The sequence below is a fragment of the Pseudopipra pipra genome, chromosome 6 (genome assembly GCF_036250125.1).
Source record: "Pseudopipra pipra isolate bDixPip1 chromosome 6, bDixPip1.hap1, whole genome shotgun sequence".
In the NCBI taxonomy this organism is placed as follows: Eukaryota; Metazoa; Chordata; class Aves; order Passeriformes; family Pipridae; genus Pseudopipra; species Pseudopipra pipra.
This window is the reverse complement of record NC_087554.1, coordinates 19040587-19067086: the sequence shown is the minus strand read 5'-3', so window position 1 is coordinate 19067086 and position 26500 is coordinate 19040587. Positions and strand designations below refer to the sequence as shown.

The 26500-nt window shown below is 39.1% G+C and overlaps 1 protein-coding gene across 13 annotated transcripts in view; it reads left to right on the top strand.

Moving 5' to 3' along the window:
- LRRC56 (leucine rich repeat containing 56) overlaps positions 1-26500 on the top strand; it is a 94830-nt gene that overhangs the window by 26401 nt on the left and 41929 nt on the right. For 10 of the 13 annotated variants that reach the window (XM_064657676.1, XM_064657674.1, XM_064657670.1 and 7 more), the window contains 4 exons: positions 2049-2217; positions 4057-4221; positions 11879-11966; positions 18869-18929. In XM_064657676.1, coding sequence (XP_064513746.1) covers positions 4066-4221; positions 11879-11966; positions 18869-18929 — 305 coding nt within the window. In that variant the 5' untranslated portion in view covers positions 2049-2217; positions 4057-4065. Of the gene's footprint in view, positions 1-2048; positions 2218-4056; positions 4222-11878; positions 11967-18868; positions 18930-20895; positions 21016-26500 lie in introns of those variants that run through there. The other 3 variants (XM_064657675.1, XM_064657679.1, XM_064657680.1) reach the window with 3 other exon arrangements.

The window sequence follows — 26500 nt, the reverse complement described above, 5'->3', positions numbered from 1 at the left end:
GCCACAGAGCAGGAGAGGATGCTGGCTGAGAAGCTGGCCTGAGGGAGCAGAGATTCCTTTTTGTACGGGATGTTAATATATAGAGGTATATGCCTTTCCTAGACTAAATCTGGATTGATTACTATTGTTTGATATTTCGTTTGTTTGTTTTTAAACATGCCTTGTCACACAATTCAGAGGATTTTACACACTCTTAAGAGGCCATAATTAATGTTGAGTCAGACATTCATGGTGATTGCTGAATTTGAAATGTGTATTAATATATATTTAATGAAGAGTACACAATCCTACCATTGACCCTTCAATAAATCTTGTACTAGGAAAGTAAAATCTTGGAGTTTTACCAGTGTCAGACCCTAAGAACATCAAGTAACTCTTCTCTGCCAATTTCTTTCTGGCAAATTACAGTATTCTGCAGGGATTTCAAATAACATGTGGTTGCAAGGATCATTAAATTTTAATAATGATCTTTATTAGTGGTATTTATATATGTTTAAAATGTCCTGCAGTTTTTAATGGACTTTCACAACATGCCTGAGATTTGAATAGCTTGCCATGATCAAGCACACTCACTTTGGTAAGGAGAGTGGCAGCAGTGGAGAAAGTTGTCAGCTTAACAGTTCGTGGAATTCAAGATCTTCCATGTTACTGCTCTGGTCATTAATTTCTCCTGCATTCAATTATTATCTGCTTCTAGTTATCCAGATATGTATGAGCCTGTTAAGTTAATGCCTTTGATGCAAATCCTGCAAAAACAAATTCTTTTGTTTCTTTCATGATTTTACTCTTCTCAGTGTTCACATGCAGGACAAAACTCCATTATTTTTTGTCCATTTTCTCTTTCCCTGAAGCTCGTCTACTTACTGGTATTGCTTTGCTGTCCCACTGAATTTGTTGAAGGTTTGTACTAGGTGCAGTTAGCTTCCATCCTTGTTGGTCTCACAAAGTCTTGCAGGAATGGTCAGTCCATTCAGCTCATACATCCAATACATATCCAATGCAGCCATCTTCCCCGTGGAGGAAATCTTCAGGTTTGTGACTTCTCAGACCTCTTTAATGACAAAAAGATCTTTCCAGTCCCTGTAAATTGTCCCACTGAGGCTAACACTAGTTAGAGTCAATGGTTGCTTCTCCCGTGCATTTGACAGAGTCACAGGTCTCTCATTTGGTTTTTAGCATTATAAATGAGTGGATGAGGTGGCTTTACTGGAGTGGTTTTACCTGTCTCAGAAAATCAGGTGGACCTGATGAAAATGAGCAGTATATCCTCTGTATCTGTAGGAAGACAAGTGTTGTGCCAGGCCCGCTTCTCGCTTCTGCACAGTGCTGGAGATTTCAGAGGCTTTTGGATTTTATGTAAGATTGGCACCTCACCGCTACGATTCCTGCACTCTTTACTTTTCTGTATTCCTCATTTTGAGGATGATATTTTGATCCATGTTCAGGAGAAGATTATTTCTTCTATGGAGAAAGTTTTGAAGTGATGGAAGCATTTAAAAAATGGCTGACAATAATTCAACTTGATCCCTGGCAATTTGTAATGAAAATACTTTTCTCCTCACTAATCTACTGTTACAATAATTACAAGAACAGATCAATAGCAGGAAGTATAAAACAAAGTGTTACTTTGGATATTAAGCCATAAATTGATCTCCCTGTCAACCTAAAGTAAGTGCTGTATCAACACGTTTCTAAGATTTGAGGAAATTCTGAAACATAATAGCGAGGGACCAATAGAGGGAGAACAATAATTTGTTTTATGCAAGGGTGTTAACTCTTTGTGGCCCAAATCTGCATAATCCTGCGATTATCTCATTATGTTTTTCGCTCATATGTTACATCAGTGTTCTCTAACTATTGCTCCACTTGGCTCTGGTAACATACAGGATTATCTCTGGATAATAACAATCTTCACTTGAATTAGGAAGAACCACCAGTACTTGCACATGATCCAACACAAATCTTGTGCAATTGGCAAAGTATTCCAGAATTTATATGACAGATATTCTACTCCAAGTCAGTTATTGACCAAAATAATTCCTTCTTAGGAAAATAAGGACAACACCAGAAGATCTTGCTGTCACAGAAGATTCTTTAGTTTCCTTGGACAACTGATGACTATTGCAACTCTTACTGACTCAATCATACTGACGTGCTCTAAAGAAAGCAGAGGAGAAAAATCTGAGAAATTCTAGAAGTCTTTGGAAAAAGAAACAGGTAATAGAAATTTATGGGTTGTAACTTTTCTTTCAAAATATAAGACACATAGTGTTTTTGAGGTCCCTCCTAATGGGCAGAAGTATGAAAATATGGAAGTTGTCCTTATACTACTATAGGTATGCTGAGTAGAAGCTGCAAATATCACTGCTCAGTTCACTTATGGTGGTTGTTTTATAATCCAGTAATAAAGATTGAAAGGAAGTATGTGTCTCTGAAGAATTTATTCTTGAATATGATTTTTAAGCATTGAATATTGCTGTGGCTTAGATGTAGCACATTTGAGAAGTCAGCTTCTGTAGGAGTGCTTGCCAGGTACGTGCAGTGATCTGAAAATATAATTTTTGCTTTCTGTGGGCTTCCTCTCCCCTGATGAATGTATGAAAGGAGCACTTAGGAGTCTGAGGGTTTGGTTCCTCCCTTTCTAATCCTAGGAGATTCTGCAGAGAGATTTGGTGGATTGTTAATTTTTCGTTGCTGTTTTTCTTTTAATAAGGGCTGCTGTTTTTGCTGACAGTACTTAGTCCTTTGAATTTCTTTTTCTTTTGCAAGTGAAGAATTTTGACTGGACATGAGTAGTCAGAGCAAGAAGTCTCTTCGATCTAAACCTCTCTCACCTACTAACAAGACAGTCCTCTCAAGCAGAGGCGACTAGCTGAGCAGTGAGAACTTCTATTCATCCTAACAGAAATTACTCCTGTGTTTAACTGTTTATTAGTATGAGGGGGAAGGAAGGTGGTAATTCTCAGGTCTTGGCCACCACTGAAGCTTTGTCAGCCAGTTATGATTAGCTTGATCATTTAATTACTTTTCCAGCGCTATTGCTTCACAGTGGAGAACAGAACAAAACTGCAGGTGTCCCTTTAGCAGAGCAAGACGGCTTTTCTCTAGTCTAGCCTTTTGTTGTTACAGCAGTGTTTCCAGCTGTGATACTTCCTTGCTGCCAAGTAATAGTAAATAGCTTTATAAATCATAGTAGTGCTTGTACCATTTGGGAACAGCCAATTGCTTTTTGCCTCTAACAAGTGTACATATGCTTACTCTCATATTTCAAAGTTAATTGCTAATATTTCTGTGAAAGTAATAGCTTTGGGAATTGAAGAATGAACACATTTGAAGTGCTTCTTCTTCCAACTTTGGATTTCACTCCTCACTTGAAGCATACACAGTTTTGTTTAAATTGTATTTTACATTGATTTTCTCCAATACTGTCTTAAAAATGAGAAGTCAGCAGCCATAGCCTGCCTGACCTAGAGCCAGTGACAGTGCAGGTATATTTAATTTAGGACAGCAATACAGACAGCTTCTGTCCATGCTGCCTGCAGGCAGAGATCAAAATGCTGGAGAGAAGTGGTGGCATGTCTTGGTACTGGCACTTGCTGGAGTCCAGCAGAGTTTTGCTGAGTGCTGTTCATGTTTCTCAGGAGTGAATGGGTAGGTAGGAGGCCCATGTGGATGGGAAATTCATTGCCACTGGAAAAGGGTGAGTGGAATAGTGAGAAGACTGAAAAGGGCTAGTGTCCTGAATTGTTTGTTCTCATCTAACATCCTTTTACAGAGCTATGGGTATGCCTAGCTTTTTGTATAACTGCAAACAATAGTTTGCTGTAAAAGCCTACACTTAAAGCTGAGTGAGGTGTGGGACTCTGATAGCTCTTGAGGGTGAAGAAAAGGAAGAATATATGTTACATGACACATTGCTTTGGGTTCTGATTAAAGAAACCTGGATCTCCATAGGCATTTGCTGTCTTGTAATGGGAGTCAAAATAGATTTTACTAAAGGGAAAATAATAAATATGGGTAAAAAAATCAGACTGCTTGTTATCCTTTTGTTCAAAGCGTGTTGAGATGGACCTGAAGTGGAATCCTGACAGAGTTTCTCATCCGGGCTCATCTGGAGTCCAGATGACTGATTTGAATTGGCGAGGCAACCAAAATCCCAGTCCGCTGATTAAAGATGATGGAGAGCTGCTTATGGAGGAACATCTTTCCCCCAGGAAACTGGTGAGTAGGCATCCAACTTTTTAATGAAGTGGAAGAGGCAAACTGGCATATACAGAGCTGCATTAACCTTCCAACTGCTATTGTGCTGATTATGGATTGTTTGTCTGACATTTAGACTCCTGCATGAAGTAGATTCTATCTTATGAAAGTGTATCAAGTGCTTGTCCTCCTTTCACCTTGTTTCATATCAAAAATACTGCCAGCATGAATGTGGCTTTTTCTATTGCTAGGTTTCTTGAAGCAGCGTGAAGAAAAGTACAAGTAGCATAATTATAATCTACACAGATCTTATTAATGCCATCCGGAGTACCTTGAATCTTAGCATTAGGGGAAAAAATTGCATTAACCTTGTTCTAGAGATTGGAAGTGTAACTTTAAAAGCACAACTTTTTTTTCTGAATTAGTGAAATCATCTGTCGTTCTACAAAGCCAATTAAAATATTCTGCAAATGCTAAAAGTACTTTGTATGTATATCAAAGTGTGTGGAATTTCAAAGCATATTTGAAAGCCACGTTCCTTTTTGACTGGGGGAAATTATTTTAGTGTGCAGCCTGTTGAAAGAAAGTTACATGCTTAAATCTTCATGAAGGAATTCGCTTTGTGAAATAGTCGTGAAAGAATACTTGGTTGCATATTGTGTTTTATTTGCTCAGGACTAATTAAAGGTGAAATCCAGTGGGAGGTGCAGGAGCTGAGAAAATAACCTCATTTTTCCCTGCTAAAGGAAGGGAGAGCTGAGAGCAGAAATTAAGGGGAGAACCTTTCTATGTTGCAGAGCTACAGAAGAGTAGCTCTTCTGCTGGGTAGAATTTATGAAAGACAGGTGGGGCTGCCAAGACTGTGGTTCAGATGCTGGCAGGCATTCATATGCCAGGCCGGGTGGTGATCGCAGTATCCATAATCCTCTGTGTATCCACTGCACCAGTGGAGAGACATGAGCTTCCGCAGGCAGCATATTCCAGCTGCAGGTTTACACCACTCCCGAACCACATACCAGTCACCATTTTGACCATGTGCTGTAGATTAAACAGCAAGTTGTTCTCCGAACTGTTGTTCCCTTAGTAGCTAAGTCTTTTAGTGTTTGTAAAATGGTTGAAGATGCAAAAATAATTTTCTGCAGAGTGTATACTTTAAGCACTCTGGAGGAAAATTGCTACATGACTATATGATTTATGCCATTCCCTTTCCTCAGGCTCATGAGAACCTCTGACAACTTTTTTTTTTTTTTTAAAACCTGGCATAGAGTTTGACCAGTCTAATGTGTTTATGGCCTTCAACACTCTGTATAAATCCAATGGGAATCTCTCAGATTAGTCTGTATTGTTAGGGTGTGAACCAAAGCCCATTAAAGTAACCAAAACAGCTGCCCTCTGATTCAATAAACTTTGAATTAAACCCTTAGAAAGTTCTTTCATTGGCATGAAGTTCTCTTTCTGAAGCTCTGCTACTTTAGTTCACAGTAAATTGTAAGCAGAAAAGTGTATGTAAGGCAATGTTACCCACATCCCATGACCTTACTGTTCATTACTTTGTATTTTTTTTTAAATGCAGATAAGTTAAATAATTGAGCCTTTCCTCTTCAAGATTGTGTGTTTTAACATTTGTAAGGAATCCTATTTCAAAAATTCTTTTAAATGGATGCATACTCTCCTGCTAATTTTTCTGGATAGTTATTTCCTGCCCTGGAACCTCACATTTGTGTTGGCATAGCTGGGATACTTCCTGCTCAGAGGAAAAATTACATGACATTGTCAAGGAAACATTCATAGTGTTTTTAGCTTGTTTTAATAACATATCCAGTCTATCTATTCTTTGACCTTTATGTTGATCAAATGGAAACCACTGCTTCCATAAATTTACTTCCTCAGGATTTGCAAACATTCAGAATGTTCAAACATTTAATGAAACAGGTTTTCACATGCATATTTCTTTAAGAAACCACATGCCATTGACAATGAAATGGTTTGAAAGGTTGTTTTGCTGAAATCAGTACAATTGCAATATCTTCTTGATTGTCTCATTGTTGTGAATATTTTAGGAGTTATTGATTGTACTCGCTGAAGTGCTCTGAGAAGGAAACTAAGACACTTTTAAAATACATGTTCATTAAAGTAAAATTATTTTACATTCAAATAAGGACATGGGCCCCAGTTCTGCAGTGTTGTGTAGGCAGATATTTGGACACTTGATGGAGGTTCCTGAGGAAGGTTTTTGTACTGAGGTACATACTCAGCTTTACTCCTTGCCCTTGCAGTGTTCTCTCTTGCACCAGCTCAGTTGGAGTTTGGGGAGGCTGGAAGGTCTGGCTGTGCAGAATTGTGAAGATTGGGCACCTTGAATTGCAGCCTGCAGCCTTGTTTCCACCTGCACATTTGACTCATTTTGTCCTTTTTTCCAGGGGACTGGCCATCTATTTTGTAGTGAAAACATTATCAGTCTCCATTAGCAGTCCTTATCCTTAAGAACTCTTTGTAAAAGCTGTGATAACTTGTATCCCTTCACTTTTTTTATCCAGTTGCTGGATTGTTTTCCTCCAAAGAAAGTAAAGTTTGGCTTGGACCAGTTTTTTTTTTCCTTTCCTTGTCTTCTTGGACCCTGTAGAACTTCTACAGAACCACTGGACCTTTGCCCATTCTCCTCTACTCCATAGCAGACCCCTTCACTTAGACCTTATGCTTGTTCACTGCAGAGTTTGGTCTTCTGTGGGCTTGTTTCAGCATAATGTTCACTTCAAATCCTGTATGATTCCATATCCCTGTTATGTTAATCACATCATCTAGTTTCTGCTTGCTGCCAGCTCTCTTGCTGCGCTATCAGGTAACATCCTTTTATATTTGAATGTTCTTCATCCAAGCTACAGGTCAAAAGATTTGATGCAAGAGTTGGTATCATTAGATGTCCTTTTTATTCTTTCTGCTAGTGTCAATGTTAATTTTCTCTTGTACTTTTTAATCTTCCTCTATATGAATAGGCATTCTTGCTTTTTCATTTGTACTTGTGTTAATAATATTTCCAGCTCCCTGCTCTGCTTGTCCTTGTGCTTATGTGTTGTTGTCAGATGTTGTAGAATATCAGAGTGAGCAAATTCTCACTTTGTTCTGCAAATTGGCTATTAATAGGCAATCAGTTTTTAACTCTCTTAGGTCTGTGGCACAGATTTTTCATTAAATGTGGAAAAACTGAAATTAAGGGTGCCACCTGTCTTGAATCACATTTTTGTTTTGCTTTATTAACCCCCATCCTCTCCCCACTGTTTGCAAAGGATCTTTTCCTGAATTCCACAAAATGCATTGCACTTCTCACAAGAAACTCATTTTACAAGGTCAAATGATCTTCCAGATATTGTCACATTATAAAAAACAATCACGTTTGTGTGTGATCTTTAGAGAAGAAAGGAAGTGTTCTCTAATTTCGCTATTTATTGATCCTGCTCCAACTAATCATGTTTTCTAAACTTAGGAACACATGTTCGGAAGTGGTGTTTAGTTTTGTTGCTCAGGAGGTTAGGGTGTATTTCATATGGTATGCAGTCATCCTCGTGGGGGGAAAAAATGCTGGAGGGTCCTGGAATAGCAGATTGGATTCTTGCTGAAATGACTCGATCATTTCTTTTTTCCTTTTGCAGAAATTTTTTTTGCAGAGAGATTATACTCGAGTTGAGAATTTGAAAAAAAAAAAAAGAAGCAATGAACACATGAATGGACATATTTGCATACAGGTGTAATATTGAAAGAAAACAAACTCACCACTCAGGAATTCCTGTCTTAGCCAAATTAACCAGGATCAGCAAAATAAATGCACAGCTGGAAATATTTCTGTGACAGCTGCATGCAACATGCTCCTCAGAAACATACCTACTTTTCTTGGAGTGTGTGAAAAATCTGGGGAAGAGAGAAGACATCAACTGTATATGGCAATTTTAATTGAACAAGTATTATTTGCCAATTAAGGAAGTTACAGATAGTTGCAAGTGGGACTTCCCAGCATGCCAGGGTGACTGTTCTGCCACTTGGGAAGCTCTGCAAGCACAGAAGTGTTTCTCATTTGAAATTTTTACAGAATACTTATTGGCTTGACTCGTCAGTCAGAGGAAAACTTTCCAAACAAGCGCATGCTCTCCAGTTAGATATTGGCCAGACATTTTGCATGGTGGGAATGGTTTGTGAGCCATCATGCAGTTGCTTCTTAAAATACTGGCTAAATCATTAACCAATAACTTCTGCATAATATCATGAAAAATAGTTTTACTCCTATTTTGAAGAAGGTGAAAAAATGTAAAGTGAACTTTATTCATCTTTGTTTTACTTACTGTGTATTCATCTTCAAAGAATTGTGCAGTGCTTTACCGTGGAAATGTATCCTTTCAAATAAATGAATTTACAGTGGAGTGTAATGCTGCTCAGAATCAAGCTGTCAGGTCACATTCTTGAACATCATGTTCCAGAAGATTTTAATATTTGATTCTTTAGAAAACATCCTCCTTCTCTGTATAACTGGTACCTCTATTGCTGGGTTGCAGGTGGGTGTCAAGCAGAATCCTCTCTGAACACCAACAATCAGCCCTAGACCTAGGATGGCCCTAGAAATGAAGAGACCCAGAGCACCATAGCATCACTTCTGTCCATGTGGTGCCAGACATTTATCTGTCCAAGCTGATGACCCTTCGGTGTGTTTGGTCATGATTTTTTTGTTTTGCTACTCAATAACATCAAAATTCTTCCTATACATGCATCCTTTCGAATTTTGGTGAAGGTTCCTGTGCTTGGACATGAAACAACAGCATAAAAAGATCTTGCTAAATATTTATCATCTTTCTTTAAATGTTTCTGCATCCTTCCCTCAATCTCCCCCATTCCTGGTGTCAGAATTTTAGCTGTCAGAATTTACACGAGATGTATCACACTTGCAGCTGCATCAGTATGCCAAGAATGGTGTCTGGGGAGTAGTAATATCCTAACTATCTTCCACAGGAACTATTCACCACATAACCTTCTCTTGAACTGCTGCCCTGGCCTTTTGCTTGCTGACTAGCTTGCAGTCAACACCTGGGGTCTCTGTGCTTCTAGTGCCTTTAAATGAGCTCATATCCTCCACCCAGGAGCATTTCTCGTTTCCTTTATGTACTGCACTAACTTTTGCACCCCACAGCAAGTTGGTTTCAAGCTCTCCAAGCATGTCCTTGGCATCAGCAGATGGAAGGACAGTGATTTTCACAGGAACTCTTGGAAATGCAGAACATGGAGGTGGGCACCAGGAATACATGGAGTTTGTTGCATCTGGTTAGCACATGCTTCAAGACAGCTATCTGTAGTTCAAAGAGCTGGTGATGATGGCCAATAACCCTTTCCAGCATTGGAGCCACAGTTCTGCCTGCTGCAGTACAAAAATATGGATGCATTAAGCAGCTCAACTCTCAGACAGTGGAAAAAGTACAAATGGTGGATCTGGAATAGGAAAAGAAGGGCAAAGAATCACACTGGTAATCCCTGGTATTAGAAAAAGGAATAGGGAACCCTAAAAAATGAGAGAATATAACTTTAGGCAGCTTTTATGCTTGGATTTTTAAAGAGAAGAACAGGGAGCAGAACTGTGAGGGGAAGCTGTCTGGAATACAGCAGGGGAAGGACAGCATGAAGGGAAGTTGCTGACAGCAAGGAGAAAAGGACAAAAAAGGAGCAAAAGCTCCTTGTGGTGTCAGGACCTTTTCCTACTCTACTGACAAAGTGTATGACCCTAAGCTTATTACTTGTTCTGAGACTTCCTCTTGTTCTGATGTAGGCTCTTAAGACTGTTTTGATGGGGAGCAGGGAGGTATTTTTCAGAGGCGGTTTCCTTTAATGTCAGTAAGCTTGCATCCAAATCCAGTGATCCAAGTGCATGGTTGTGTGCCAGGACATCAGCCAGCTCTTGTTTCACACATAATCTCGTGACAGACAGTGTCATCTGCTGAAAAGGGTTACTGCAAGATGTGTCTTGCAGTGAGAGATCTTGTGTTTACTTGGAGGGAGAAAGCAGTCTGTAGTTGGTAACCTTGCTACCTTTGCAGGAGCAAAACATGTTTTGTGGTGGCTGCATCTGGGAATAGGAAGAAAATTTCTGGGTGCCATGGGGAACTCCCACATTTTCACCTTAGACCGTTGTTTCTCATACTCTAGTGGGGAGGCAAGACAGTCTGGAAGCTTATGTTTTTTCAGCCTGCCTAAAATTACAGTTTAAAAAATAAGATTAAAAGTAATTTTAAACATAATGTTTTAAAGATAGTTCAAAAGCAGTTGAAGATATTGGATAATTCTGTTTCTTAGGAGTGCAAGTCAACACCTTATAAAGGGAGACAGTTTTTCAAGAAGGTATGCTCAGCTTTTTCTGGAAACTGTGTTCTTTTAAACTCAGTTACAGACAGACTGTACTTGGTGCTTTGTAAGAGGATGTGGAACCTTCAGAGTGAATGAAGTTGCAGCCACTTCGCTGCACAATAAAAATGTTACTTAATGAGCAGGAAGACTGCAACCACCATATTTTCCCCTGCAAAATGAATGGGATGTTCTCGTGGTTATTTTTTCTTCCCAAAATTCATAAGCCTAAGGTGGTCCTACACATTCCCTTCTAATGAATCATTTCTCCCTTATTAAAAAAACTAAATAATGTTGTAACTTTTTAATATTAAGAAAACTTGTCTCTTGTATGTGGAGGTTGTTGAATGACTTCCTACTTTCAACTTAAGTAAAGGCCCAAAAACTGAGGAGAGAGAAGCTGGATCATAGCAGGAAGAAACAGGAGATGAGAACAGTGGGAATGTGAGATTACTTCAGCTGCTTGTGGAATTGCAGCCTGGCATCTTTGGATTTCACAGCCTTTCTGTAGTTTTCACTGGAGGTCCTAGGGCTTCTCTCTCTCCCCTGTGTGTAGCTTCTGCTTGTTTTGTTCCTTCTGCTTACCCTGCCAAGGCAAAAAGTACGTGTATCAATCAACACAGACTTTAGGGTATTAGGAAAGATCCTGTGATAAGATAGGAAAGAGTCTGCATTCACACACACATCCTTGCTTAATGCAGTGGTTGATCCAACTACAAAGACTTTGTAAAATAATGAGAAATTTTGGAGGCATCTATTTGCATTGCCTAGATATTTTCGAAGGAATTCATAATTCTTGTAACTAGTGTTGTCTTCTTTCAGAAAAGTTAGCTGCTTGAGCTAAAATTATGTTTCTTTTTCACTGGTTCAGGTTAAAAGGCTAACCAGTGTGTTTTATTGAGTTTTACTACCTCTTACCTTTTTGATTACAGGTGATACTTAGGGGTAACACTCTCTATCTGCTGAGGATTAGTGCAAGACTTGTGCAAATTGTAAAGTATGGACACGCTGTTTAAATGAAGCTAATGGGCATGTAGGTCTGTTGTTGATTTGCAGCTTGAATGTAACCCTTGGCCTTGACTCTTTAAACAATGTATAAGTTATGGGAGACTAGAATATTTTGGAGCTACAAGAAAGAAAGGTCTTCGAATACTAAATTTATTTTAATGTGATTGCATGTCTAGCCATTTTGTCCTGAAATATATGTTGACAAAACACTGGTTGAAAGCCTTTTTACAGCTTTTTGCTGCTGTGACATCTGGTTTATTGCATGAGAGTACACATATATTTCTGCTTGTCTTTACAGAAAGCTTTGGCAGGGGTAGATGATCTGCAGCAAGTGAAGGCCCTAGAGATGCGAGTAGATACAAGAGAGACCAGCTTGGGAAACTTTGGTAAGAAAACACTATTTTCTGCTCACCATCTCAATTTTTCCTTTATCGTGTCTTGGACTGGGGACTCAGTGACCAACAGCCGATATAAAGTAGTGTCCTGCTCAAAGCTCTTGAAACATGATCTCCCTGGTACCTCACACTCCTTGATCTGTTTTCTTGTGTGAGGCTCTAAATAGGACTGAAAATATGACAATGAGATGAGTGACACCACTTCTGTCTAAAGCCAACTAGCTTGAACAAATTTTTCTTGTATAATACACTTCTAGGCCCTAAATGAGCATTTACTGATTACCTTGTCCTCTAGAGTACTTGTCTCTAGCAAAAGAGTAGCCAAAGGTCAGTTTTCCTCCCCTGTAAGATTTCCCTGTGACTGAGATTTTGCCAGTGATATCAGGTGGCTCATGCTGCCAGCAGCCTGTCTTTGCCCCCTGTACTGCCTCATTGAGCTGTGCTGGAGGAAGGTCCTGTAGATATGTCATTTTGATGAGCCACAAACAGCCCTAATGCTTGTAATTCATTTCTATGTCATCATCACTGCACCAGGGAAGTGAGAAGTACCACAGGAATTCCCTCTGTAGTAGAGTTAACACTGAGAATATAAAACCTTCCTTTTTCCCCGGTACTGGCAATCGTTTTCTGTCATTTGGCTTCCTACCACAACCAAGTCTATCTTCTGTTACATTGAAGCTGAGTAACTACTGCAGGGTAATGTTTTCTGTGCTGAAAGGAGCCATGTCCCCAGAAGTATGTGTTGGTATTTTCAGCCAAGCGGTTAATTTTTCATATGCAAATGACTATAATGTAACAGTTGATTAGCTTTAGTGGGTCTTTTGATGTCCATTTGTCAAGAATAGTTAAGCAAGTACAGCGAAGGGGGCTTTTGTCTGAAATTATATAGCCCCCTTGTATTGGTTATTCTACTTGTTTCACAAATAGGTCTCTTTCTGATAGGCACTTGATAATTTAAAGTGAATTACATCCGTTTCTTTCAGAGATCATAATCTATTCAGTCATGTTTCCTCCAATTGATAAGGAAATCTCATTATGCCATTTCTACAATGCTCAGAAGTGATGCTCCCTTTCCTATGCCATTTTACATTAGCTGTGATGAGCTAGCAAAATGTTTCACCTTTTTCACTCTCTCTTCCCTTTCCTTTCTTTTACTAGGATAAATCCCTTTCTCCTCCCCATGATTAGGCTTTTGCAGCTTCTACAGAACACAGAGCACTATTCTCATGTTGCAAACAATTTCCATTTTGTTTATATCCCACTCTTTGCACCAAGAGTTGGCCCTTGAGGGCCATAAAAACCAGCAGCTGCAGGTCCCCACTGCTTTTGAGAATAACAGAACATCAAGACCGTCCTGAATTTCCTTCTGTCTTTTTTTTGAGTGCACTTCTGAATTTCCTTCCTGAGAAAATCTCTTTGCAAATGTCAACAGGTGGCTAGGGCAGTAAGTTTGCCACTTAATGCTTCCAGTGATCTTCAGTTTCTTGCTGTTTTTTCCACATGGCAGATGATTTTTATGTGCATTGAGTAAGGCCTAAATTTTTAGGGATGTTGCAGAGCAGTTGATGTCTTCAATGTGAATGGTGTAGGGAAGAGTGCTGTTGAAGGTGTTAGGCTCATTGCCTGCTCCCTGTTGGTTGCCTGCCCCTGGAACTGTGCTGCCGACCTGGTCCCTGGTCACAGCGGTCTGGAGAAATAGCCTGAGGGAAAGAGTAGGGTAAGAACCAGACCGACTGGAATGACAGAAGTTCAGTTTTTCCCCTACTAGGACAGTCAAGCAATAGGGGTATCCAGAGAGGTTTGGAGACTTCATCCTTGTAGGTTTTCAAGACCTGGCTGGTTGAAGACATGAGCACCCTGATCTGATGTCACGGACAACCTGACTCTGAGCTTGAGACCTCCAACTGTCCCCTCCAGCCTGGACTGCTCTGTAATTTTGGGTTTTTTGCATTTGAAACCTGGCTAATTGGCTTGCTTTGTAGCCATATTAAAGCACTTAACCTTGTTCTCACTGTATTCCTTGGCTGTGGAAGGAGCATCTTTGTCATCGAGAAATTATTTGTTGGATGATTAGTCCAAACTCAGTATATTGTTTTAACTGGTTTTATGTGTAAAGATAAAACAGGCTGTGCAAGCACTTAAATGGCCAGGTAGAAGTGTTAAAAGTTACTGGACTGCACATAACTGGGTCACCTGGAACCTTGCACCACTGGAATCCCAAATTTACAACACAGTTTCCACTTGAGAAACATTTCAAGATTCACAGCCTGTGTTACAGACTGTAACACAAACACGCAGGGCCTAAAGATTTCCAGAGTGATTTAAAACTTGTTGCTTGATGTTTTTCTTGAGACCATTCCACTTTGGGATGTGCTAAACTTTAAAGCACCATCCTGCTAACCTTTCCCAGTTTGTCAGGTCTGCTTCTACACAATGGCGTGACGTGGTGGGAACAGTTACTTTTCTTAGGGATAGGGTGTGGGCTAAAACACAGAAAGACTGTTATCAAGATATTTTCATGTGATCAGTTTTAAAATTAAGGAAAGGCTTCATGCCAGAGCTTGAATCTGAGTATTTGCGGGGCTTGGGGTAATTGCTGAAATCTCTAGCTGTTTTCAGTGTGCCTTGCTGAGTGACAGGGAAAACACTGAAAACCCTAGCAGGTCTTGTATCCAGCTTTGCAGATCTTGGAGCTGATTTCTGTGCTTTTCAGCTGCGTGTAGACTTCAGTTCATACTCAAACAGGGACTATTTGCTTTTCATTAGCTCATCCCTTCAGTTTTGATTGCTGACAGATATGGGATTGCATTTGTGACCTGCTCACAGAAATTCATGTTGAAAATAATGGTGTGATAGAGTTATTTAAGACACTACATAGTCCTCTTATTTCTAAGTAATTTCAATACCTACAAATCAAGTTACCCACAGTGCTCTTCGCTGCTACTTATTAAATTGCTGCCTGCTGGTGCCAGGCTCAGTTGATTACGTGTCTGGAGATTGCCACTTCCATTGCACGCATTTTATCAAGGAAAAGCTCTGTTAAAGGTTCAGAAGTAGGCATGCGCTGTTTTTCACACAGGGTCATCATCTCTCTTTCCTCTTGCCCTATTTGTTGGCATTCCTGGTGCGGAGCCAGGAGATGTTTGTCGGTAGCCGGTGTCACAGCAGCAGGTGCTGGCACCGTCAGGGAGCCAGTACAGGGGCTGGAGGTGTGAGTCTGGCCCATCCTGGTCTTGGTTTAGCTCGGACTGACAAATCTTGCTGAGTAGGGCTTGGACAAAACCCACTGCAGCAGGGCTTGAGCAGGGTCTCTATGAGTCACAAGTGTGTACTGCGGCAGCATGCTTATGTTAAAGCCTGCACTGATGTGTTTTTTGGGAGATTCACATCTCAGGTAGCTCGACTGCAGCTAGCTTGAGTTTGCCTGCAGGTGCTGCTTTCTTATCTCCAGTTATATTGCCCAGTTCACCTCAGAAATGTGGGGAAAAAAAATGCAAGTTAAGAAAATGTGTAGAAATAACATCGAAGTGATGTATCTTACTTGATCAAATACATCTTAAGTGAATTAGGTAGACTGTTTAATTTACATATCAGGTTGCTCTTGCTGGAAGAGTACAGCCTGTTTTCACATGCCTGTTTTGTATTGTAGGATCAACAAAGCATGAAGGTTGCCTAATGGCAGTGCAAGTACTTATTAGTAATTTCTTTTGTGTGCTTTTCACTAGTCCATATTGCAAAAGACATAAGAAGTGAAGACATGACGTTTTTTGTTAACAATAGGATAACAAGATATATGATGCTACCTAAAGAATACTTCCTAGTGTAAACAGCAAGTGTTATAAATATAAGTGTTATAGATTGCAGAATATAACAAAACCAGCATTTTGGCTGTTTTCTCCTTACTCCTAGTCAGTTTTCTAAATGTCACCTGCTTTGCCAAGGCAGCTCAGAAAGACATCTGCATTGCTACCCTGCTTGTGAAATGCAGCACTGCAGGCGATGTTGTTGAATGTGCTTCTGTTGCTTTTATTCACCTACCTTACACTTCGATTTCCTTCTACTCTTCATTTAGTTTTGTTCCACTGGGACAGTACAGTAGAATAGTTTAACACCAGTACATTGTTGGTGGTTAGTAATTTCAGAGCCATGTAACAAAAACGGTATTTAGCGAAAGGGAATCGTAGACAGATGAGATAACGTTGCTTGTCACTCTGAATTCTTAGCCTTGTCCTGCAATTGTCAGCATTTTCCTGGACCATTCTCGTTTTTGAAATTTGAAATTATGCACCATGAAGGCAGTTTCAGAATAAGGAATATATGGTCTGTACTTTTAAAATCAATATTTGAAGTTAACATTGTTGATATTTTAGAGTATTTTTATTTGAATATAAGAATAATTTGTGTCCTTGCTCTCAGGAAAGATGCCATGAAGGTTAAAATTAAGAAAATTAGAAACATATTGTTACATTTGGGTAGATCTCTTATTTTGACACCTTCATTTTACAATTTTCTCTTCTTAATTTAATATTTCAGGCTCTAATGTATATATAAGCACTTGGGACTGTAAAAACCATGTACAATGAATTTTTAACACCAAAGAACAATTACATATCGATATAAAACTTAGAGGAGGGAATAACCTGCAGACTTGCAGAAATACATTGCAGAATCTTGTTTGCAGAATTTTGCACTACTACGCATAAAATACTTCTATTTCAGTCTAGCAAACCGCACATTAGAGTGTAGCACTCTAGAAGATCCTAGAGATAGATCATGCCAAAATATCTGGGATGGAGGATCATGTTACAGTAATGAAATAACCAGATGTGAAAATTATATCATCAGCCTGTCACTCTGTTAATAGTTGGTTCTTTCCTGAACCAACCCTAAATGCATTCAGTGGAAAGCTTTTTCTCAGGCAAGTCTCTCCCTTTCTCTTGCACTACTCTTCTTGACTCCTCATTCAAATCTTCTGCTTAATGCTAGTTCTTAAAACACATTTGCTTTGTAATGCTTTGCAATAGCCTTTGCTTGGTAACCCTTTTACCTCTCTGGTTGAATCCATGGCAAGGCTATTATCCACTGCTGAGCTGGGACTGGAAAGGCTACTGCATCCTTCTCACTCTTTCCTTTAACACTTTGGGGGACATCATTGAATCTCTCTCTCCTTATCAGAAACAGGATAGCAATTTTTTTTAGTCTAGATTTTGATTTTTTTCTGTCCCTATCAGAAACAGGATAACAATTTTTTTTTAGTCTAGATTTTGATTTTTTTCTGTCCTAATCAGAAACAGGACAGCAATTTTTTTTAGTCTAGATTTTGGTTTTTTTCTGTAGGGAGTATTTGCTCAACAGCTAGTACGACTGCTGTGAATAATTACAGAGATCCTAATATCTCCTTTGCCAGGACTCCAAATTGTTTTGTTATAAATGAATAAAACTTGTTTGACATGAGAAGGTATGCCCTGCAGAATAAGGATTATGTGTTATAATTTGTATTCCGATTTTTATGGACTATGGAAAATGATTAAAAAACATGGCTAAAAAATTTGCACAAGGTGTTTTGAATTTTTTGGTTTTTCCAAAAGAGCTTTGCAAAGACATGAAGTTAAATATTTACAGTATAGCATAAAGATCACTCATTATAATCACTCCCAAATAACATTAGATGTAGATTATGCTTCTACTAAAACACGATTCATTAAGATGTTTTTGCCATAACTGCTCTTGTTCTGTTTGGGGAATGAACAACAAAACCTCCTTTGTTTGCTTTGGAGATCCCACTCCTTTTTTCTTTTTTTTTTTTTTTTTTTACCTCTTTTTTTGTTGTTTGTTTCCATTTTTTTTTTTTAATTTTTATCCTTTGCAAAGTGCTGGAATGATGCCCTTCTGGACATTGATAAGTCACCCTTGCCAGAGAGTGATTACTCAGAGGACTCATAAAAATATTTGCTGAGAACACAATTTAATGTTTCAGCAATGATCCAGTTTGTCTAAAATTGGTATTACTTCTACATGATTGCATGTTATACTGGAGGATGCTCACCAGCCTTGGGTAGGTTCTGCTAGTGGGAAAGGGTAAAAGTTTGTTATTGTCAATAACAAATGTTTCCTGAGACTTATGTCCAAATTATTCTGTACCTTGGAGGGATTTGGTGTATGATTTTGGTTCAGAGACATCTTTAGAAGCAACCAAAAAGGCAAATGTCTCTCAGGGATAGAAAAAAAAAAAAGCATTAATTAAAGTAATAACAACAGAGTACTGAGGTTTTCATAGATATGAAACTTGTACAGTTCAATAGTAAACAATTGATCAGATCCAGAAAATTAAAAAGGGGAAAGCAATGCTTAGCAAAATAGAAGTAGTGTTTTGGGGACCTCTGAGCTATAAAAGATGATGTAACATGGAACATTGTGTTTTTGTTGTTTGACTCAGTTACATTTTGAAGAACTGTCACTTAGCTGTGTATCCAGTTAAGTCCATCACTACTTTCCATAAATAAGTCATGGAATGCTATACTCTAAAGCATCCCTTACCTCTTCAGAGTATCACTCAGTTAATAGTCAATAAGGATGCGGAATCAGACCAAAGAAAACAGACACCCCTGAAGCCAGTTTCTGTTGTTGTCTGTCTGGAAAGGTGCCCTGTCAGAGAGGGGTTCAGAAAATTATAATTGAGTAGTCATGCAGACAATACGTATGTGCTTCAAAAATGCAAAGGATGAAATATTTTTTGAGTGAAATAATCTCATGGATTTCCTTAGAAGAATTCCAGTGCAGATCTGGCAGAAACAGCTAAACAGTAAAATTAGATGCTTCAACTTTTGATTGTCCTAAGTTTCCTCTACTCTCATCCCAGGACTGCAAAGTGATTCTTTATTCTGTTCCTATAGGTGTGCATCTACCTAATCTGAGAGAACTGAAGTTGAACAATAGCTTACTTGTGTCTGTGAGGTAAGAAATGAATGATTCTATGAAATAAGTATAAAGAATAACAGTCCACGATTTTATTCAAGTGGTAAAATCTTCATTTGTGCTGCTTTCATTTCTTCCATTTCTCCATGCTATGATAAGGGATTAGGTCATGTATATATGCTCTGCTACTACATAAGTTTAAGGACGGGACCTGAGCTGGAATAAATCAGCCTAGCTGCAATGGTGCCAATGAATTAGCCCTAGTATGCCACCAGGGAAGTTCCTGCCATCCTGACATCCATGGAAATTTGTTACAAGTTTGAAAGGAGCTAAAAACTCACCTCTTATCTGTGTCTAGGTGCTTGGATTTCAGAATGTTTCAGCCTTTGGGCTTTTATTGTGCGCAGTAGCCCGTTCTATACAGGTCAGACCAGTTCCTCAGCTGATGAAAATCGCTCTGGCTCTATTGAAGTTAATGAAGTTGGGTTTATAAAAGCTGCTATGAAGACTGCATGTCCCTGGCTTACTGAGCTTCATGAAATCATCACCTGTCTTCTCCCAGACAATGGGGGAGTTGGTTGGTTGGAAAGGTAGAAGTGAAAACCATCACAATGAGGAAGCAGAGCTGTCTTTTCTGTGCTGATATCTGTATTACCCTTGGTAATTAATGCATAGTGGAAAACTACAGTTCATATTAGGAAAGGGCTGTGTAAAAGGCCATCTTTATTTTAAACGGGACTGCTCTGTGGCTTTTTGTGGCTATCTGCTAAATTTGGGGGGGGAAAGGTAGTGGTTTTGCCAATTCTTGTTAAAGAGAACATGTTTCCTGATAAGAAATGGGGATAAATTCTTTTTGGTCTCACTAAAGTTGCTAATGAACTTCAGTTGTCACACTTTGATCTTATTTTCCCTTGTTCTGGTGATGAGATGAAGTATCTGCAGTCTAAATTTTGCTTTTCCCACCTTCTAGTCCGTAACATCTAAAAGTGGTAATTCTACATTGCTGCAATTATTTTAATAGCAACTAACCATTGTCATAAGCATGAAATTGCTCCATTATTGCAATGGAGGAGTAAGTAGTGGGTAAAAAAAAAATTACAATTTTGACAATATCAGAAAATATTATACTAAAAAGCAAAAAAGTTTAAAAGTGTTTCTTAGTTTGGTCAAAAATCCATGTTCACTTTAGAGTGTTTCAATGGAAAATGTTTTGACCAGTTCTATTGGTATCGAATATAGAATGCAGTTCAGGAAAGCTAAACTGTTTGACTGCTGTTAGCAGGATTGTGCAGCTCTGTAGTCTGAGACTCTAATTTCTGTCATGAGACATTCTGGCAAACCATTTTCTTTGACCTGATATTTTTGTGGTTTTTTGATGCAGGTAATGTTTGGCCTCAAGTTGAGGTTTTATTTGACCCACTATAATGTAAATATGTTTGGGCTTGGATATCAAGTCTAATATTGTGACGATTCCCAGGCACACAAATCCCAGGAGAAGCTACCTGCTTCACTTTCAAATAAGTGTCCTTTCTGTGTGCCAGTTAAATGCAATTTTCAGGGAATAGGTAAAGGAAGAAAAAGACGACTTTGTTAGCTCTCCCAGACTTGAACTCATTCGGTATAGTTACAGCAGTAGCTTTCCTTTATTAATTCCCATCTTTGACAATCTGTCATTGATAAACACATATCATTTAAGGGCACATCCATGCAGGCGCAGCCTGACTACTTGAACTTTATTTTTGGATGTCTGCATCATGTCAATTTAATGCCCATTAAAGTAATGTTGCTGCTACAGCAGTGGTGATGCCTGCTATAGCTAATGTAACATAGCTGCTTCCATTCAGCAAGCTGTTGCCATTTATTCCAAAATTTGGAAATCTTATTTCTGAATCAATCTTGTTGATATTTGAATTCTGTCCAAAAAGTGATTGTTTTGTTGTATTCAAACAAACCCTTGCAACTGAGACTTTTGAGGATGATAGAAAAAATTGTTCTTCCTTCTCAGAGTAATTCCCTCAGCCATAAGGTCAGAATCATTGTGGTTGTAATTTGAAAATGGGCAGCAGATAACAGGAAACAGCTCATAGGATCAGACTGTAAGATTGGATTGTTTACTAAAAAGAAGGTAAGGACAAAAAAAGCAGGCAAAAGATAGAGGGTGTTTTGTACATACTTGGAATGTTAAAAGCAGACATTCTTTTCATGCTATTTTATGTGAAAAAAACATATTATTCTGAATTATTATGAACAAAAGACTGTGCATACACAAGTGGGTAATAAGATGGGAAACTTTGTTTTTTGACACTATTTTTGTTTAGTTTTGTCTTGCAGAGTAGAATTACCTAATTACTTTAGGATGAAATGGAATTAAAACATATATTTTCATTTTGAAAATGTGGAAAGAATTGACTTGATAGTAAACAGGATAGAGGGAGATGTCAAAATGAAGATTTATGATCCTGACTTTAGTTTTTGAGGTGTTTACTCCTGTCAACCTCACATAGGAACTTAACTTGTGAGGATGCTGAGGTGTGCGTTGCCATTCGCTGTTCAGTAGAAATCAAAGGAGGGATGTTCTAACAGTGAGGAATCAAGGTATTCATGTATTACAGTTTTCTATGGGAGAGCAAGGCTTGCTAGGCCAGTGAATTTGGATATTGGCTTCTCCTGGTAGTTTCTGAAGAAGTTCTGATTCCTTTCATGGGGAATGTGGTTGAGCTACTTTAGTTGTCAATTCATAGTCCCTCCCCAGTCTTCCTAAAGCTTGCATTACTTTTGAATACTTGAAACTTCAAAAGACTGTATGTAAGCGTAGGATATCATTATCAACTATTTCATTTAATCCATAAGGAAAATATATCCGAGTTTATTTGCGGATTATCATTCTTGGCGGTTGAAAGGGAATTTCTTTTTTGGCTGTTTCTGGGTTTTGGTTTTCTACTGGCCCTTTGCTAAAGGCAAACAGCTCTGGAAAATCCAATGTACTGTGAAAAGAAATTAGTTCATATTGTTGTTAATTTTCTAAATCACAATAATTTTATTATGTCCTTGTTTGGTGACCTTCACCCATCTGCTAGCAGCTGAGAAATTCTAGATTTATGAACTGATAACCGAGGATGAAAAGTCAAACCTATCTTTTTTTTTTTTTCTTTTTGTGTGTGTGTGATGACCATGGTCCTCATCTTTGTAGTGTTTCCAGGAAAAGAACTATACTTCAAGGCCAATGAATTACTACTTCTGCTTTGGCACATAGCCTATATATTTTTTTATCAGATTGCTTTTATTCTCAATTCAGGAATGAATGAAAAGATCTGTTTAAAAATGTTTAGATAGATATCTTTACGAAAGGGCTTTTAAATCAGATAAGGGGAGCTTAGGAACTGGTTCCCATAAGTTTACAGCAGAAGCTGTTTCACCAGCTGAAGTTCATTTCCTCCCATTCAGCTCCACGCATTGTAGCCAGCAGAAGACTAATCTGCTCTCAGGGCTACTTTAGCAACTGCTTGTAGCAGGGAGAGGTCATAGTTCAAGTGAGATGAAGTGCAAAACCTTCAAAATGTGGGGAAAAAGTGAGTATGAAGGATATAAGTAAAGGAAAGCAGATATTCTTTATCCAGGTAGAGTTAACATTTCATTGCTGCAGTTCTCAAATTGGTCTGGCACTATTGCAGAAGCATCTCCCAGAACAAGAGGGCAGTAATTTTGGTCCATTTCAGTCAGTAAAATCGTCAGAAAGTTCAGATGAACAAGGTGCAGATTGCATTCAAAATTAACAATTCTCATGCTTTTATGAGCCTTAGGGTATTTGTTTTGGTTTGGTTTTTAGCACCAGCTCCTGGAGACAAGGCTACCTACACAGGAATCTCTATATTCACTTTTTGGAATGTTTTGAGCCCTCTTGGCTGTGAAAAAAAAAACTGAAAATGTGAGCCAAGTGATTTAAGTAAGGGGTTTGCTGATCATTTCATGACTTTAAGAAACCAGAGGCAAGTAAATTCTTTCTTAATTAAGGGCAAGGGCTTTAAAGAGTGTTTAAAAATATTTTTAGACATGAATCAAGATCTTTAGGTATTTGAACTTAGCAATATAACTCCTTGGTACTTATCCAATGAAGAGTTTAAGGAAATGTGCACCTCTTAAAATCACACAAAGTTTGCCTTCAGTGGCATTGCTCACAAGATGAAAATTAAAAATTGATCCAAGTGCTTTGCTGGATCTGGGTCAAGTTACACCATCTTGTATAAGACTGAGCTGTGATACTTATCACCCCAAGACTTGATGTATTACTGATACTCTGTGTCTAAGGCACTGACTATTTGCTGGATGATTTTCCCTCAAACAGGAGAAATGTGGGGGCATCATTCCCCTAAATTTGCTTTTTTCCTTGTCATTTTTACTTATTCCTTTCCTTCCTGTCTCTTTTTTTTTCCCCTCCAGTTTGCTTTTTCTTCTACCTGTCCTTTCTAATCTTTTGCAATTACTATGTTTGATGCATGTAACACAGGTACCACACATAAATGCAATGAGTTTTATGCAACAAGGATCAGCATTGTTCTTATGATAGATAAAATCCACAAATATTTTCTAAAATCAATTCAGTTGCTTAGTTTGCATTAAAGGTGCACATTTTTGTCAACAGATGATTCATTTGTATTACAGTAGTTTCTTGCAGTGTTTAGTGAGGGATCAGGGTCCTCTTGCTCTGGGTTGTACTTACACGTGCTGTCAGAGAACCACTGCTCTGATTTGGTCTGGGTGAATTGCTTCATGCCTTTATTTCAGTGCCCAGAGCATCACTGTTTATTTTCACATTCGCATTCCAGGGTGGGGAAAGCATTTAATTTCAAATGCGAGATAGTTTCTGTAAGAAGTGTTTCTGTTACTTCTTTTGTGTAGCCAGCCTGGAAGTCCTTCAGTGGTTAAGGTTGCTGTGAAGTCTCTCTTAAGAACATGTTCTTTGAGGAATTTGGGTGCTTTCCAGGAACTAAGAAACCATTTAAATTGAATCTTAATCTCTGTATTAATGAGTCTTCTCTGTATTAATGCCTGGAGATCCCTGGGAGCATTATAAACCTTGGCAAAATTGCTGCGGCCTCAAGTTTTATTTAGCACTGATGGTTTTAGGGATATTCATATTATTGATAAAAAGTAATGATTTGGGGGCAGAAATACAGCTACTTTTAGTTGAGTGGATTATATTGAGTAAAGTACCATCAGCCTGTCTGTATTAGGCCCTAGGGAAATCTGATTGCTTTAACCATTTCTCTGTCCTAGGTAGAGCTCTCTGAGATGCCTAGCTCTGGCTTAATATCACCAGGTCAGGTCCCCAAACTAGATAGTGTAAATGTCTTTATGATCTTAAATGTCAGGGATTCTGCCAGGCTGATTCACCAACAAGGGAAGCTGAACTAATTTTTCTGTACAAAGGCACCACTGCAGTTCTGGAGCTTGGGCTCCATTCTGCAGCAGGCACGGAGGACATCAAAACAAATGTATGGCCTTGCAGTGCCTTTACATGGTTCTTGCCTTCAGCACTCTGTTTTCTGAAGTCTTCCCTAGCTGGAGCTCCCATCATCTATTTCAGACTGTCAGGTACAGAGTATACTTGTAAGGAACAGGATTGTGAGGCAGAGCCTACCATTGCAGCTCCAGGTTTAAAAATCTCCTTGCCATGATAGGATAAGTGGGGAGGGTCTAATGCATCTGTCTCATCACAGACCAAGCAGAGAGGATCTGCTCTCATTGTCATCTGAGCAGTTCCATGGTGGTAGCTTCTTCCCCCAGGTGCACCACTACCATATGTCTATTTTGTGATCCGAGCTGCCATACAATAGAGAGCATGAAAACTGTAAGAGGATCATCATAGACCACAACACTTTTTGCAGCATTCACATTGCTAATGAAATAGCAAAATAAATTAATAATAGATAATGTGTGCAGCAAGTCTGCCAGTAAACTCCTGCAAGGGAAGGTAAGCCCATTAAATAATTGTACCACCATCTGAATAGACGTTACACTTTGAGTATATTTGGTAAAAAGTGGCCTTTTCTTTCAGGATGTTCTCTCATGTCATGCACCCATCCAAGGTTAGAGTTCAGCTTCTCTTTTCTGCTTCCTCAGCCACTAACTTGCTAATATTTGAGTAGTAAATACCTCTGCTGGAGCCTGGGCTTGTTGATGTGAAGGCCTCAAACCTTTCCCATGTGTGACTTTCTCTGGGGTTCAGCTTCACTTGGTGTTGTCCAGGAGATGCAGCTCATCTTGAAGCAAGCATTCCCTCAGCTACAGATGTGCTGACAGCACAGTGTGTTCCAGGGGGTCAGAGGACTGTCATGGGGGACATTTCTCAGTTTTTCCCTTCTTCTGAGAAGACCTGAGAACCTTCCTTCTGCCTTCCTTCTGACATTTGAGGGTAAACTCTTTGGTCCCATGCAAAGAATCCAGCCCTTACTCTTTTAAAGTCAGTGAGCAGCAAAATGTGCATGTATCCCCACCTGCAAAAGCCTCATTGCTGGCTCTCACCTTCTATACACCATTTTACTTTTCCTTCCCTTCATCAAGAAAATGCATGGATAAAAGCTTTTGTCATTTCTGAAGGGAACCTCTGAAATTCTCTAGTAAGTGGTGTTTTGGTCTTACAAATATTGTTTGTTTACACGTAGTACTTACTTAGGATGCACTAATTGCTTTCAGTAAATGAGGAACCTTTCAGCAGTCCCCAAGCCCACCTGATTCCAGTGTCTGGAATTACAGGGGAAGCTTTATGTTTTAATCACCCAGAGGTAGCAAAAAAGGCTTTGTGGCTGACGAGGCTTTGGCTAGAATAGGCTGTCGCAAGACTGGACTTTATGGCTGAGCCACAGTGAACCAGGTCTTCAAAAATACAACTCAGTTCCTGTTAGCTGTTGTTTCTACAGCATCCTGTAGAAATATGCCATATTTTCTGTCTCAGTTGTTTATTTTATTTATTACTCCTGGGCAGACACAGTCTTTTGAATGAGTTATGTATAACGCTTTGCCTGATGGGATCATGATCTTGCTTACATGCTTTGGATGGATATGATAAATAAAAATGGTGGTAATAACTAGCTAATTTCTGCCAACAAATAAGTACTTAGGTGGCTGGCTATTAGGCATTTTGCAGCTGCTCTGTTTCAGCTGTCAGTGTCAGGGCTCACTTATGAAAACTTACACCTAAATATTAATTATAGTCAGTGATGAGAAAACATGGTTATAATCCTCATATGAGAAAACCCAAAGAACAGGGTTGGGAAGCAACAGTAATTAGCTCATTGCCAGTGGAACTAACTGTTAAGGAAGCTTCCCTGTCTGACCACCCCGGAGCCACTGTCAGTCACACTCCCACACCACCCCAGACTTTCACTGCTCGGACTGAAGCCCCTTCACATTGGACGGCTCCAGTGACCCCATGGGTGCCCCACTTGACTCACTGCACACCCCACACTCACAGTCAGACAAGTTTTCCTCACTGGCTCAGCCCTGGGTTTCCCATAGCAGAGCCTCAGATGTCTAGATCCTTTAAGCAATTTAATCGTGACACAGTAACACAAAAACAGCTTGAGCTGGGTGCCTCCTTCCTTAGTGCTATG